The sequence below is a fragment of the Trachurus trachurus genome, assembly GCF_905171665.1.
Source record: "Trachurus trachurus genome assembly, chromosome: 13".
Lineage (NCBI taxonomy): Eukaryota > Metazoa > Chordata > Actinopteri > Carangiformes > Carangidae > Trachurus > Trachurus trachurus.
The window spans coordinates 17,318,698-17,334,488 of record NC_139892.1 but is presented as its reverse complement, the minus strand read 5'-3'; the positions used below and the strand labels follow the sequence as shown (position 1 = coordinate 17,334,488).

Sequence of the window (15,791 nt, the reverse complement as noted above, 5' to 3'; positions counted from 1 at the left end):
GATAGACGTCTGCCTCTGTTGACTATTGCAGTAGCCTAAGTAGACACGGCTTACCCCGTACTAAGTTGGCGGCCGCGTTGACGTATTCCACTCAATAAAGCTGCCTTGGAACGCGGCATCTAGTCAATCTATGCCTCCCCGTAAGCAGAAGCGATTGCACCGGGGAAACATGTTGCTAGGCAACAATGTCAACAACACATTCTATGATTATTTCGTTATCACGAGAAAACGGTCTTTGTTATCTCGAGGTAACGAAATAATAAATCGTTATAAAAAAAAAAGATGATAAAAAAATATTATGGACGTGGCCGTTCTCGGCTTTCGTAGATCAAATTTGTACGTATCTGACAAAAAAATAGCCCCTGTACACTATGCCACACTTTATTTTCCATGTTATTTGATGTGGAGAAATGTTAATTGAAAATTGTTCTCCCATTTCGTTGTAAAAAAAGAAAAAAAAAAAAATTCAGATGACATTATTTTTCCTTGCAAAATGTGTATACAAGACTAATTTCTACCAGAGGAGCATTGGTATGTGGGACATGCAAGCTTGTGTTTCTGCAGAACCATGTGTCCCTGTGCTAAATAAACCCATTACTGTGTTTGATGCACACCACCTCCCCCCTTTTTCATTCTGCATAATTTCTTGTTCTTGTTTATTGTCACTGAACTGTTGACGGGAATGTAATAAAACTGACTGTCTCTGGCTCGGGGCCAGTCATGTGTGTCCTGCTGAGAGGCAGTGAACCCTCAGCAATTCATTGTTGGCACCAGTGGAAAGTAAGTAGCTACTACATTTAGGCTATCTGCTTACTCACTTGGTTAGTTTTTGTGGGGGGGCACATAACCTGGAGATCGGTTTTGAGCTCTTTTAAATATCAGAGAGTCAGGGTTATACAAAACAAGATCCTAAACAGATCATAAATATACACTTGACTTGGATTAACCAAGGAGAAGACAGGTTTTTTTCAATGGTAACCCTTCCCAACACGTTCCTTTGCATGCTTGCTGGACCAAAGATAAACAGCAGTGTTAGGGTAGCTCCTGGCTCTGGACACTATAGCCTGCTTCTCTTGGGATTCATGGTGGAAGGAATCTCTTACTTTTTCTTGCAGGGAGCATTTTAGTACTTTAAAGGGACAACAAGGAGTTTTGGAAAGCGAAGTGTTCTCATACTACATTTACCATGAGCCTCCGCGCGCACGGTGAAATTCTTGGACCGGCGCAAGACGGACGTGTTGCCAAGAATGTTTTCATTCATCAAGAATGAAAGTCAGAGGTTCGAAGACGATCAGATACCGTCGTAGTTCCGACCATAAACGGCGATTCGGCGGCGTTATTCTCATGACCCGCCGGGCAGCGTCCGCGAAACCGAAAGTAAGGAAATGCTGGTCGGCTCGCCCAGCATTTCCACCATTAAAGCAGAAGTGAGTGGTCCGGTCGTTTTCGCTAATGCTGCGTTCCAGGCAGGCTTTTGAAATCGTAAATTACAGCTTCAAGTCACAACTTACGACTTTGTAGCGTTTCAGGCAACCCACTTGTGTTTTTCCGACCTGTTTTACCGGTGAAAGTCACTATAACGGCCACTCATAACTTCCGACCGGTGAACTCGTACCAGATCGAACTGGTACGACTTCACGGTCGGAAAAATACAAGTTTCATTGAACGCACCACAACAGTCCTCGTCCCTACGTCGCCACATTCACGGCGTTCCTTGGCTGCACACACAGCCCTGCATGCCGTTCTCTCTCCTCATTGGATAAAAACTGTAGGATACGATAAATGTTTTCTCTTCGGCTCAGAGCAGAGAAGAGGGACTGAGAGACCCGTGTTTCAGTCCAAACACTCTATGTAAGTGATTGCTGTCGGAAGATATAACTATTTAAAGCATATCAGTGGAATGTTTTTGTTAATATAAGTCCTAAATAGTCCTATTTTCCGTCAGCAATCACTTACATGAAGTATTTCAGCCTAAACACGAGTCTCTCCGTCACCCTGCTCTGCTGTAACCCGAGGAGAAAATTTTCCTTGTGGGATACAAGTGTTATCCAATGAGGAGAGAGAACGGCATGAAGGGCTGTGTGTGCAGCCAAGGGATGCGCGTGAATGTGGTGACGTAGCACGAGGACCAATTGATGCCTGACCAGGGCGGGGGCTGCTAACTCATGGTGCGTTCAAAGAAACTCGTACTTTGTGTTTTTCCTTCCTGTGAAGTCATACCAGTTCGATCTGGTACGAGTTCACGGGTCGGAAGTTACGAGTGGCCGTTATAGGGAACTTTCACAGACAACAGGATGGTAAAAACACGAGCTACGGGTTACCTGGAACGCTACCAAGTCGTAGTTGTGACTTGAAGCTGTAACTTACGGTTTCAAAAGCCTGCCTTGAACGCAGCATTAGCCGAAACGGCCGTGAAGCTGATATCTGCTTTAAGACTTATATTAACACAAATATATCACTCACTTCTGCTTTAATTAAAATAACAAAATAACGATAGAGACAAAACGATAATATATTGATCGAAAATGGAGCCATTAACAAGTGTGGGTAACGTAGATTCATCCACATTAATGTGAGACCTTTTTTTATAACCAAATACACACTCCTCGTTGTCCCTTTAAGTAGGGGAGAGCAGGGTCGAAAGTAACGCGGACGAAAGTAACAAAGCGATTTTCTCTGAGCCCATACAAGTCTGACATGTATAAATTGGTCAGCATGTATCATGCAGGACCTAACAGAACTGCAAAAAATCTTAAAAATACGTCTGACTTTGACCGAGTTACATTCAAGAACCTGTTTTCAATGACAGAAAGTAAATTTGTTTTGGGTATTTTTTGGGGGTTGATCAGCTATGTTTACCGTTTCAGGTGTTATAATTACGATGGTTAGACACATTAATTAGCCTACTCCTAAGTTTGACTTGTTAGAGTTTTTCAGTAGCCTATAGAAGCAACTCAGGTTTGAGTGTCGGGAGTCGCTGGAGGGACGAAAGTAACGACTCTGCTCATTAACAATGAGCAATTCGCCGGTACCGCGGTCACGCTGTGTGTGAGATTAAAACACACAAAGTAAACAATGTGACTGTATATAGGCTAAATGGAGAAGTGCAGGAGGAGGGCATGACCAGTGGATCACTGTGGTCCAGTCACAGTGGACCAGGACAACAGGCTGTCAGCAGAGAGTTCTGGCCGAGTCCCAAGGGAGTCAGTGTAGTAAAAAAAAAAGGTAATTTTTTCTTTTTATTTAACACCCTTTTCACACTGTAATTTAGAGAAAATAGATTTAATTTAGAGAAAAGCAGCATGCTAATGAGCTGATCTAACGTTAAAAAAGATTCCAAATGAGCGCCATTGATCGTTCGTTCTAAAAATGAAATGTAGGCTAATTAAATTAAATATAGGCTATTTTTAAATAAGATACATGTCACAATATGTTTGTAATCACATATTAACAAGAGCCTTGTCAGACATTTTAAATAAAAACAAGAAAAATATGAACAAGTCCAGTTTATATTGTCGTGTTACTTTTGACCCACCCCGTTACTTTCGTCCCTCACAAGGCGCAGCTGCTCTTCAAAGTCAAATTACACCGACGTCGTTTCACACTTTTACAAAATAACACCTGGTATTGATAGAGAACACATATGAGATAGTGATCATCACAACAAAAAATCTCTCTCTCTCTACTATCTTTTTAAATGACAGTTATTTGAAAAATGTTACTTTCGACCCTGCTCTCCCCTACTTTTGCTGACAAATATGATTTGAATATAGACATGTTAATTGCAGATCCATTTTTTGCAGTTCTTGCATTGGTAGCCTAATCATCTTAAATATTAAGATCTGTGGACATCAACCGCCGTTTCCTGGACAAACATTGCAGGATTAACACATATCCACACTGTTTCCCAGTGTCTGTGGATAAGCCACAGGTTATAAATACAGTGCCGATATCACATTGCAGCGGTAGCAATAGAAGCTGTGGGTGGCGGACATGGCTCGTCCAGCACACTGGACACAGCTGAGGGTATTTAAGTCCACGCCTTCTTCACGCATTAACTGCTGTGTCCACTCTCACCACAGGCAGAGACGAACGGCAGAACTGGTAAGGTAAGATATCAATTAAACCTTATTTGTTTTTCATAAAGTTATCCTTGCAGAGTCACCATTAGGATTTTTGTTTTTTTGTTTGTTTTTTACAAGTCGCTTGAATGAATCTCTAGGTGCGTGCGTCTCCAGCTGTGCGCGACTCTCTTACAGGCTTTTTGTTCAGTGTGCGCCTTTTGAAAGTAAAGCGGCTTCACGAGTCATCGTAATATTGGCAACGGCCTTACTGTTTCTAAATATGTTTTATAAATGTTTTATTAGGATTATAATAAGACGCTTCGTAAGTGACACACTTGTCGCGGGAATGACCCCCCCCCCCCCCCCCCCCCCCTTTCAGACACACACAGACACACACACTCCCCCTCTGTATCTCTCTCTGTCACACACAAACACACGCACGTCATAATGTTGCTGGTTATCATTTTGTACCTTTGCCATGCACAATTTGCTTTGCTAAAGGTGTGGGTAAACTAACCTGCCAACTGTTTCACTGTATTTAGAAAAAAAAAACAGTGACAAATTCATGGTATTTTCCACAACTGAATGCCTGAATGCTCCAGCCTCATTATGTAGTGTACAGTAAAAGCTATTTTTACTGTACACGTCATCTAATCCTGTCCTCTGATCCTTGAACCCAGTTCAACAAATGTTAAACAGGACATGCCTGCGCTCTGCTCAGTAACAACAAAACAACAATAAAAACAAAACACTTCATTATTTTTAAACAGCACCCTACTCTCACTAAGGCCAAGATAAATTTGTTCATATGAAGCAATGAAGTTCATTACTAAAGTAAAAGGTTAATGAAAATGCATAGATAGAAAGTGTAGCATCAAAGTAAAACTTAATGTAAAAGAAGAGGCGATAAGTTTCACGGAATTAAAGGAAACTGAAGGTGTCAGCATCCTCTGCTGTATTGTTAAAGCTTGAAAATGCAGAGTAAGCATAAGATAAGCATTTCTTAGTGATAAAGTAGAGGCCATGTACAGTATGTTGTGCAAACAGTTATTGTATTACTAATTAGTAATGTCATGTTTTGACCTCACATTTCCTTGTGTTTGTGTGCATGTTTTTTTTCCCCCAGGATTTTCCATGGCGACAGTCTGTCCATCCACACATCTCTCTATTTTTCTATTGTTGCTTCATGTGCTGAGTGCATCATGTGGCCCTCAAGATGACCTTGTAATCACTACGAAGCATGGACAAGTTCAAGGGAAGTTGGTTCCAGTACCAGGTGGTGATGTTAGAGCATTCCTTGGTATTCCTTTTGGAAAACCACCTTTGGGAAAACTGAGATTCAGAGCTCCACAGCCTGCAGAGAAATGGGACGGGGTGAGAGCTGCCACCATGCTCCCAAATTCCTGCCACCAGATGCCAGATAAGGCCTTTCCAGGTAGGTAGGACACATGTTTACTAGGAATGACAGTGTACAAATCTGCAATATATAGTATATCAATTTGTGCATGCATTCAAGACATCACAGGCAGGTTTCCACAGTTTCAGGCACATTTTGCAATACATAATGACAACAACTACTATTTAATGCAACTAATGGAATCAGCACATAATGTATATCTGTATTGATTGTCCCGTCACATCTGATGTCAGATCAAAGGCGGTTGGCACACATAATGGAAACTCAACCTGACTGAATTAACAGATTAAAACGTGATGCAAACTAAAGAGTTCACATCTCTTTCAGCCAACCACAAACAGCCACGGCATCAGATAGAGTACCGGTATATATTCGGCGTCTCTCATCTCAGAAAATTCAAAAGAAAAGAGAAAAAGAGGCCATGCCATGCATCCTTTACACACAGCTGCTTCTGATTTCATCCCCGTTATGCATAGTATTTGCTTATGTTGTGATCTGAGCACACTACTCATCTTTGTTGCACAGGGTTTAAATATAGGTTACTAAATGTGAAAGCTTTTATAAATGTATGTTTTTTTGTTTTTTCACACTGGGTAGCGGTTCTTAGTGCATCAGGGCAACTTGCAAAGTGCGCCTGGACACACCCCGTTGGCGCGGCACACCTGCTCTGAGCCTAGACTGCGCCTGGTCTAAGAGTAGAGAGCCCAAGTGTCAAGTGGGTGTTGTGAGTTATCTTTGAAAAAAAAACACAGGGTTTTAAGGGTCCCTGTCTCCTTTTGGAAAATTTTATCACAATTTCATTGTGATAAATTTCATGTGTTGATTAAGTGACTTATTAGAAATTTAACAGTATCTTGGTTGAACCCTGTCATAACATTAATTTGTCCTTCCGGCAGTTTGACTGCCATACTGTAAAATTGGTGGAATAGCCAAAAAAAATCAACACAGCAACGCTCAATGATTTTCAGTGGCTGAACATTAATAAATATGACTAGTGAACTGATCTGATTATGTGGAGATTCAACGGACGGCCCCTTTAAGTTGTAACTTTGCTGACTGAGGTGGAGTTGAATTTGGCAAAGGAATGTGCTGTCCGCTTGGATAACCTACCGGTCTACACTGTAGCTTGCAGCCTGCGCTTTCGCCGCTGCATCTGTCTGTTCATGCTTTAACTGCACATGATGACACTGGTGCCTGCACTTGTGTGTGTTTTCCATGGCAAACTCAGTTGACAGAGTAAAAAGGTGTCAATGACCTTTATTTTCTGATTGACCCACATTCAAACTACCTGCATATGCTTGTTAATTCTAGTGTAAAATGTGTATAAATACATGCTTGAATGGAAGATGACCTTAAAAGGCCACTATACTACTTCCAAGCATTTCAGCAGCAGCTATATGGAATATCAGCAGCTATATGGAATACACTCACATCCACACCCACCGTGTGAATGATTGGATGGCTTATTGCCCTATTCTAGATAGTAATACATTTTGGGATAAATGAAAATATCTGGAGCCATTCTATCAGTAAGTAAACAAAGACATGTTTTTTAAATGCATTCATAAGCACACATGCACATACTGAATTGGGGTTGGATCATGAACACATTGCTATTTATAGACACAGCCACCTGTCAGGGGTAGTTGGAAGACCCAGCCTCGACCAGTGCCAGACATATTAGAAAACAGCCACAACGTACTTAAATATAGATATGACAGCACAAATAGGGACAGTAGGCATTAATGTTAGACTGTTTCTCCTTGGGACAAAGGAAAATGAAAACAAACCAGGAACAACCTCACACTCAGTACCAAAGAAAAAAAAAGAAGTGGTCATGGACTTTAGGAGGCACAAGGCCATAAGGGTTCGAAATGAGTACTTTTAACATAATGGTTTACTCAAACTTCAAAATGTGTAATAAAATAATACATGTGCATGTGATTCTTTTAATTTATGAATGACAATGTGTTGCCTGCCCTGTTGTTTTTAATGTGTTTTCTTCTTGTCTTATGTTTTAGTTCTCTTTTTAAAGAGGCATAACTACATTTTCAACTTAATTAAACAGCTTCGGAGTAATTGTGATGGTTAAATGAATGACTTGTAACTTGTTACGAGGGAGAAAGGAAGCTTTCTGCCTTCCACCTAGCATCTCTTGGTCGATCTTAATAGTTTATCTATTTACTGCCGCTATAACTGTTAAAGAGCGTTACATTACTTAAAGCAGAAGTAAGCGATCCGGTCGTTTTGGCTAATGCTGCGTTCCAGGCAGGCTTTTGAAACCGTAAATTACAGCTTCAAGTCACAACTTACGACTTTGTAGCGTTCCAGGCAACCCACTCGTGTTTTTCCGACCTGTTTTACCGGTGAAAGTCACTATAACGGCCACTCGTAACTTCCGACCCGTGAACTCGTACCAGATCGAACTGGTACGACTTCACAGGTCGGAAAAACACGAGTTACGGGTTTCCTTGAACGCACCATAACAGTCCTCGTCCCTACGTCACCACATTCACGGCGTCCCTTGGCTGCACACACAGCCCTGCATGCCGTTCTCTCTCCTCATTGGATAAAAACTGTAGGATACGATAAATGTTTTCTCCTCGGCTCAGAGCAGAGCAGAGGGACTGACAGACCCGTGTTTCAGTCCAAACACTCTATGTAAGTGATTGCTGTCGGAAGATAGAACTATTTAAGACTTATATTAACACAAATATATCACTTACTTCTGCTTTAATCATGCCAATATCTACAGTACAAACAAAACATTGCTTGAAATAAAATGCTATAATAAAGCTGATCAACAAATCTCAGAAATTATGTTGACCTCAAAACATACACAGGAACAGAGATACATGTAGGAGCTGACCATGATTGATGTCATTACTCTTTCCAGGGTTCAAAGGTGCAGAGATGTGGAACCCAAACACTCCTCTGAGTGAGGACTGTCTGTACCTAAATGTCTGGTCCCCACATGCTAATAAAACCCAGCCTCAGCCTGCACCACTGGCTCCTGTCCTTGTCTGGATCTATGGAGGCGGTTTTACCTCAGGAACATCCTCTTTGGACATTTATGATGGCCGCTTCCTGTGTAAATCAGAAGGTGTTGTTGTAGTGTCAATGAATTACAGGTAAGAGTTGAAGTCATTGTCAATACATTAAATACTCTTTGTACTCCTTCAAATTACTGTTAGATCTATGATAGTGAGTGAATGTGGAATTTATCGCTCATTTTTGTGAACATAAATGACAGAGTTGGAGTTTTTGGTTTCCTGTCTCTTCCTGACAACAAGAATATCCGAGGCAATGCAGGTCTGCTGGACCAGCGCTTAGCTCTCCAGTGGGTAGCCAGTAACATAGCAGCTTTTGGTGGTGATCCTTCAAAGGTAATATTTTTGTCTTCTATGCAATCTAAAAATCAGGAAATTATTATTATTTTGAATAGTTTAAATAAAGAGTAAAGCTGTTGGGTTTTAATTTGCTGTTCTGTTTCCAGGTGACTCTGTTTGGGGAGAGTGCTGGCTCAGGATCTGTGGGATTTCACCTACTATCTCCAGGGAGCCATGCTCTTTTTCAGAGGGCAGTGATGGAGAGTGGCTCCCCTAATGCACCCTGGGGCATAATCAGCCAAACTGAGGCCTGGAACAGGTAGTGTGTAAACCGGTATATACGTACATATTTCACCATGAAGCTTCATTTATATACCCTACTCAAAAAAAATTAGGGATATTCAGCTTTCAGATGAAATTTCAGAACGCACCTAAAATGCACTGTAACTTTTACAGGTGAACTTAATTTAATCTTCTCTAAACTTTTGAATGCACTTGTCCAACTGTTCAATGTTTCAGTACTTTTAACAAAACGTGCTGTTCTCTAACAAGGTGAACAACTGCACAAATCATGAGTGTCTGATCCATGAATCGACCATTAAATGTTCTCGTTCAATGACAGTTTGTATTTAAACAGTTCTCTTCATCATGCTGTTCACATTTTGACACCATAAGACAAAGACGATTCCTAACAATCCATCAACAGTATCTGGCCATTGCCAGGCTTCAAATGGGATGTTCTCAGGGGAAGGTGCCACTGAGCTGATTGTTGTGGTGTACCCACCTCTGTTGTTAGTTTTTTGTTTTTTGTTTTTTGTTTAGTTTAGTTAAGTTAGTTTTGTTTGACAGTATGTAACGTATTTGGCTTTTTTATTTTTATTATTTTTTTATTTTACTTTATTAACCCCACCACCCCCACCCCTAATGGGGGCATTTCTTTTCTTTCTTCCTTGCTCATTAATTTTTTTTAAAACTTTTTTCATAAGAGGACAGAAAACAAACAAACAAACAAAAAAACATACATTTAACGACATAAAATAATCAAAACATAATCAGTATGTGCATACTACATATTTCTTATATTCTTTCTTATACTCTAACCCTGCCCTCATCTTATTTCTCGCAATGCTCTTCAGCCCTGATTTCACTGATTGGCTTTCTCCCTGTCTTCATCAATATCCAGGGCCCTGAAGCTAGCATCATTACTCAAGTGTCCAACGTCACCTCCGGCTAAACTGGAAGCTTGTCTGCAGGAGGCTCATCCTGAGGAAGCCACAGAACAACAATTCAATGTTCTCACAAAGCCTTCACTCTTAGGCTTACCCTTTGTCCCTGTTGTTGATGGGGACTTCCTACCTGATAAACCGGAAGTAGGTGAATGTGTCTGTGTTACATTTTCACTGTCTTATCTCTGAGGAAGCAACACACACACAGACACACACATAATTGATCAGTTTAGAGGGGGTGCAGTTTTAGTGGGGTGAAGGAAAAACAATGTAGGCATCAAAGATAAAACTAAGCTTGTCCAAAAACAGAGTTCTTAAATGTAGTTTGGTAACCTGCTACTACAAAGTCATTTAATCTGTATATTTCCTGCTGCCACAGATGGAACAATAGGCTGAAATTCATTTGACATAATATTTGTAATCTGCAGAAAATGGTGTCTAACAAACTTCAACAAACAAACAAACAAAAAATCCCAGTCCCATCTGAACATCGGAGGATCAGATCTAGCTTCAAATCAAAAAGCATATCGCATCACAAACACAAAATCTTCTTTTTTCCTGCAGGTGCTGCTGAACGCCGGTAAGATCCCTAAGAAAGAGGTACTGCTTGGCTTAAACAGGGATGAAGGGACCTTCTTTCTACTTTATGGAGCGCCTGGATTCAGCCTGAATGGTGATAGTCTCATAACCAGAAAGGAGTACCTGCAAGGAGTTGCCCTTACAATGGCAGAAGAAAGCAACGTCACAAGGGGGGTGGCCATTTTCCAGTACAGTGAATGGACAGATGAGGAAAATAGGACGAGAAACCGTGATTTGCTTGGAAGTCTGGTTGGAGACCAGAATTTCGTTTGTCCTGTGATAGAATTTGCAAAAAGGTAACGGGGAATTCTGTCACTTACTCTAATGTTGTGGTCTGAGTAATAGTTACAAGGAGTGACCCCAAGGCTTAAGTAGCAAATACTCATATAAAAGCTATTTTTATCTGGTTGTAGCCCGGCGTTCAGAATGAACACAATCCTGCCTTAAAGGGATAGTTCAACATTTTTGAAAATTGGCCCATCGCCATGATCCCCCTAGTAATAGCAGTAGGTTCGTTACCTTTAATTGTTGGTCCAAGCTGCTTTTAGATCGGGGGAGAAGAATACCGAGCGGCGCAGCTACACTACGGAGGCTAATGGAATTTCTTGGTTTTGCTCATCAAACTCAGCAAATACACAACCAAAAAACTCAAAAACGCTGTGGTGGACAATTTGTGACCTGCACATTTACCACGCTATGAGATAATAGCGGAAAGTTAAGAGAAGTGAAGCAAATACTCGGAACTACTTTCTTCAGTGAACCACTGGTCGGAGGGACACAGTGTGCGCACCTCAGCCAGTGCCGTAGTATACGGACGTATCTGCAGTAAACAGGCGCTTTTGAAATCACTCCGCCGAGCAGCCGTCTAGAGTGTAAAGTCCGACTTTGCCTCTAAAACAACTCCATCTCGCAACTTTCCGCTATTATCTCATAGCGTGGTGAATGTGCAGGTCACAACTTGTCCACCACAGCGTTTTTGAGTTTTTTGGTTGTGTATTTGCTGAGTTTGATGAGCAAAACCAAGAAATTCCATTAGCCTCCGTAGTGTAGCTGCGCCGCTCGGTATTCTTCTCCCCCGATCTAAAAGCAGCTTGGACCAACAATTAAAGGTAACGAACCTACTGCTATTACTAGGGGGATCATGGCGATGGGCCAATTTTCAAAAATGTTGAACTATCCCTTTAAAGAAGAAATAGGAGGGGTTGTGTCAGAAAGATCGTGTTGTCCTGATACACCAAGAGATACTGTAATGCTTTTCATTTTCCCATTATGAATCTGATCTGTGTAAGCACCTAGACAATGTATGGATGTTAATATCAACTATTTTGCTTCATTAATCACAGACAATTATATTTTTTATGAGAAGTTATACTATCATTATTAGGACTGAAGTCCCAGTTGCTCAATTTGTTCTTATTATAATTTTAAAAATATGCAGGTAAGTTTGATGGTTGCAAATTTCTGCCATGAATGACATAAATGTAATGTTATCATGGAAACATACTTAAACTGAAGCTCCAATGTGTATTAGTACTAACTAAGGAATATGACGTGTTTCCACACCAGTGACAGTAATTCTCAAACTACAGGTTTGCAGTATTGACATTTATGTCTCCCAGGCTGTCACAGTAAGCAGGCACTAATAAAGATTAGGCTAAATTTCACAACTAAAACTAAACATTTTCAAATAACAAAAACTAAACTAAAATGAGGAAACCTGCTCTGGAAACCAACTGAGCTACTAAGCTGAATTGAAAACAAAAATAAAAACAAAATAGAAATAAAATCTAATGAAAAATACAAAAGCATATAACTTCGGTGCAGTGCCTGGGGCAGGGGCAATAATGAGTCAGAGACTTGTTATGAAGTCTGGGGGACTGCAGTGCCAACATCATTTCTGACTTGCTGCTCTTGCCTGGTTTCCTCATGTCTCATCGAGTCCTGGCCAAGTAGCCCATGTCCATCGCACTGCAACATTCAAACAGCCACAATAGGAATGTAAATCATTAATGAGAAGCCTCCTATGTAATCATCATTGTGTTACAGTAGCTTATTGTCACATGATGCAACATCAAACTTAGTTAACATTTAACAGCTGTAATAAATACATTTCCCCATTTTAAATTATATAAATATGTATGCAACTTAGGTTCAACTTTAACTGCAATGAGCTGTGTACAAAGCTTGCTTCTCCCGCACTACTGTTCAAGTGGCATCATCTTTTCTAATGAACCTTGACATCCAATAGCATGTACTCCCTGGTCTCCACAAAACAAGTCCGCATTTTGTGGATCTATCAAAAGCCTCTATTACCACAACTGGAACACAGACAGACTAAGAAAATGCTTCTTTCGATGGGATGGTGAACTCTGACCCCTGTAAGTCTGGTACAATGTCTCTAATGAGTAGTACACATCAAACACAGGAAGCCTCATAATATGGTAGAAAGTTGCTCACTAACTCTCAAACTCTTTATTTATTTTTGTCCTAATGAGTTTAATAGACCTGCAGCTATATCTGGCAGTTCAGTCTTTCTTGCTGGACTATATCATATATCTTTTTTGTGCCAGTGCTTTAAAACCATTGGTGAATCAATGCAGTCAATGTCTTGTTAAACAACTACTGCCTCATTCAAATGGATGGTTTGGGTCACCAACATTTAAATAATAGGACATTAACTGTCAGTTTTCAGTATTTCCTTTTCCATTTCCTTTACAGGTATTCACAACATGGTGGCAGGACTTTCCTGTATTTATTTGACCACCAGTCATCTGTAAATCCTTGGCCAGCATGGATGGGTGTTATGCATGGCTATGAGATTGAATTTGTCTTTGGAATGCCCTTGAATGCAACCCTGGGATACACAAAGAATGAAGTGAACATGACAAAGAAGATCATGAAACACTGGGCCAACTTTGCCAGAACGGGGTATGTATAATCAATTAGTCAATCAGCCTCTTGAGCAATCTGCTGACCTTTCATGATGCAGCTGAATAGCCTTGATTTGCTTTTGTTTTTGTCAGAAACCCAGGCATTGATGGATTTCAGTGGCCCACGTTCACCTCTGAGAAGCAGGAGTATGCCACTTTGAACTACAACCCTCCAGAAATAAAGAAAATGATGAGAGCTCACGAGTGTCATCTGTGGAACAAATTAATACCAAATGTACAGAGAGTCTCAGGTAATTCATATATCCATCCATCCACCTATGTACTGTATCTATCTATCTATCTATCTATCTATCTATCCTCACAGAAACACAAACATAAAATTATCGCACACAAACAGTCTCTATAGTTTTGTGTGGTAGGAGGCATTGCGTCAGGCTCTGCCAGGGAGGCGTTTTGCCTTGTTTAGCCTGTGGAACTGATTCACATCCAGGCTTGCTCCCCCTCCACCTCACCTCGGGGCTGGAGGTCTGAGTGGGAGGAGAGGAGGGTCACTCATCTCTTCACTAAACATTGATCACACACAGGGCAAATAACATTCACACTTCTCTCCACTGAGCTCATTAGTCACTCATACCACACATCTGCACATTTGCACATGTAGAATATTAGGTAGCATACAAAGCAATGTCTGCTGTTCCGTGTCAATGCTTCCTTTTTTATCTACACCACACACCGTGTAACTTCACGTTGGCTACAGTTGTTTCTGTTAAGACTGATCATGCATAGGAAAAGTGCAACAAGCACCCACACATAGTTTTACAGTACATTCAATGATCCATTGTCCAACTTAACAAAATAAAATCTGTTTTCTTCTCTCCACAGATGATCTCCAGTCTTGCTTTAATGCAGTTGGGACAATACTGCACTGTAACTACAAATTCCTCTTAATTTTACTGGTTACTGGTTTACTGCTCTGTTAGAGTGAAGATACCTCTTTCATACAGTTTGCATTAAGAAGCAGTGGCAAGAGAGAATGAACAGTACTTTGTCTACTTGGTACATTTTTCATTTCTTTTCAAATGGCTAATAGCTATTTGCTGTATTGGATTCAGCAGGAGAAGATGTTTATTAGTAAGTAAGTAAGTACTATGGCCTTAACATGTAAGCAGTACTGAAATGTTGAAGTTGGTCTTGGTTAATCATTTCAGCTGCTCTTCCAGCCGCTTTGGTGAACTAATCTCTAACAACGCCTCTTGTAGGGCACAAGTTGGGGACAAAAGTATCCCTTTCAAATTTTATTTTTTTGATAACTTTGACTTATTTTGGAATTTTAAAGAAAAAAAACATACTACACTACTTTCTACACTGTGCAGTAAAAATACTCACACTCTTCCTGTTTGGGACAAAAGTGTCCCCTACCAAAACACTATAAAAATATCACATGTTAATGTTTTTTTCTATTTTTTTTTACTTTTCATGAATCGCTTAATTAACTTCAGTCCTGATCATAACTACCAAATATTCAATTAATTTCAAAATTTTAATCCTTGAAATGCCAGTGTTTATGACGGCAACACACAAATTGTATTTTGTAATTGTATTTTCAATATAACTAGCGCAAAGTGGATTTTTCTCAGGGGGATTATTACAGGCTTGGATATGACAATGATTAGCAACAACATTGATTTTGATGGATTTTTTTTGTTTGGTTGTTTTTTTGCAGTGAAAGATTTGAGGGGAAAAAATTACACCCTTACCATTAAAAGTAAATTAAAAACAACATATATCATATCCTCTTTTTTTTTTTTCATTTATATTTCAGAGATCTTTTGATTAACTTCCCTCCTGATCACAACTACCAAATATTCAATTATTTTCTGAATTTTAACCCTTTAAATGCCTGTGTCAGACATGGTAATACAGTGCAGAGCTAGGCCTGGAACACATCCTGGAACCTAGCAAGGAAGTCTTATCTCCCTACTCCTCCTCCTCGGAAAACAGCAGCGACACTGAATGGGAAGTCCCCATGCAGTCTGGGTCACCCTACAGCTCAGACAGCACTGAGGATAGTGAGGAGGGAGATGAGACAGTGAGTATGGAATGGATATCCAAAAATGGCCAAGTCTCCTGATCAGTCTCGAACGTCAAAACTAGGCCTGCACGATATCAGCAAAATGTCTGATGTGCAATGACACTGTTCAATATTGCGATTTCATTCTGAAAATGGCGCTACATTTACCATGAGCCTCCGTGCACACGGGGGGCGACCGCCATTCCGAAGGACC

General features: G+C 40.4%; 1 protein-coding gene across 2 annotated transcripts; it reads left to right on the top strand.

Moving 5' to 3' along the window:
* The first annotated feature begins 3,964 nt into the window (after nt 1-3,964).
* Nucleotides 3,965-15,249, top strand: LOC310995801 (cholinesterase-like). Of its 2 annotated transcripts, none has more exons than XM_083984936.1 (10): nt 3,965-4,109; nt 5,191-5,499; nt 8,378-8,612; nt 8,735-8,867; nt 8,978-9,129; nt 9,994-10,180; nt 10,601-10,911; nt 13,334-13,543; nt 13,639-13,796; nt 14,389-15,249. In XM_083984936.1, exons 2-10 carry the CDS (start codon nt 5,199-5,201, stop codon nt 14,484-14,486), a joined length of 1,785 nt encoding a protein of 594 aa, XP_083841062.1. In that variant the 5' UTR covers nt 3,965-4,109; nt 5,191-5,198; the 3' UTR covers nt 14,487-15,249. The 2 variants fall into 2 exon arrangements, with proteins under 2 accessions (XP_083841062.1, XP_083841063.1); XM_083984937.1 differs by having other exon boundaries at nt 3,995-4,104.
* The last annotated feature ends 542 nt before the right edge of the window (nt 15,250-15,791 follow it).

Excerpts from the sequence above, each read along its gene's own strand:
- LOC310995801 (XM_083984936.1), top strand. The coding sequence starts at position 5,199 with ATGGCGACAGTCTGTCCATCCACACATCTCTCTATTTTTCTATTGTTG. Across the intron at positions 8,613-8,734 it reads GTAGTGTCAATGAATTACAG|AGTTGGAGTTTTTGGTTTCC; the intron begins GTAAGAGTTGAA and ends CATAAATGACAG. Across the intron at positions 8,868-8,977 it reads TTGGTGGTGATCCTTCAAAG|GTGACTCTGTTTGGGGAGAG; the intron begins GTAATATTTTTG and ends TTCTGTTTCCAG.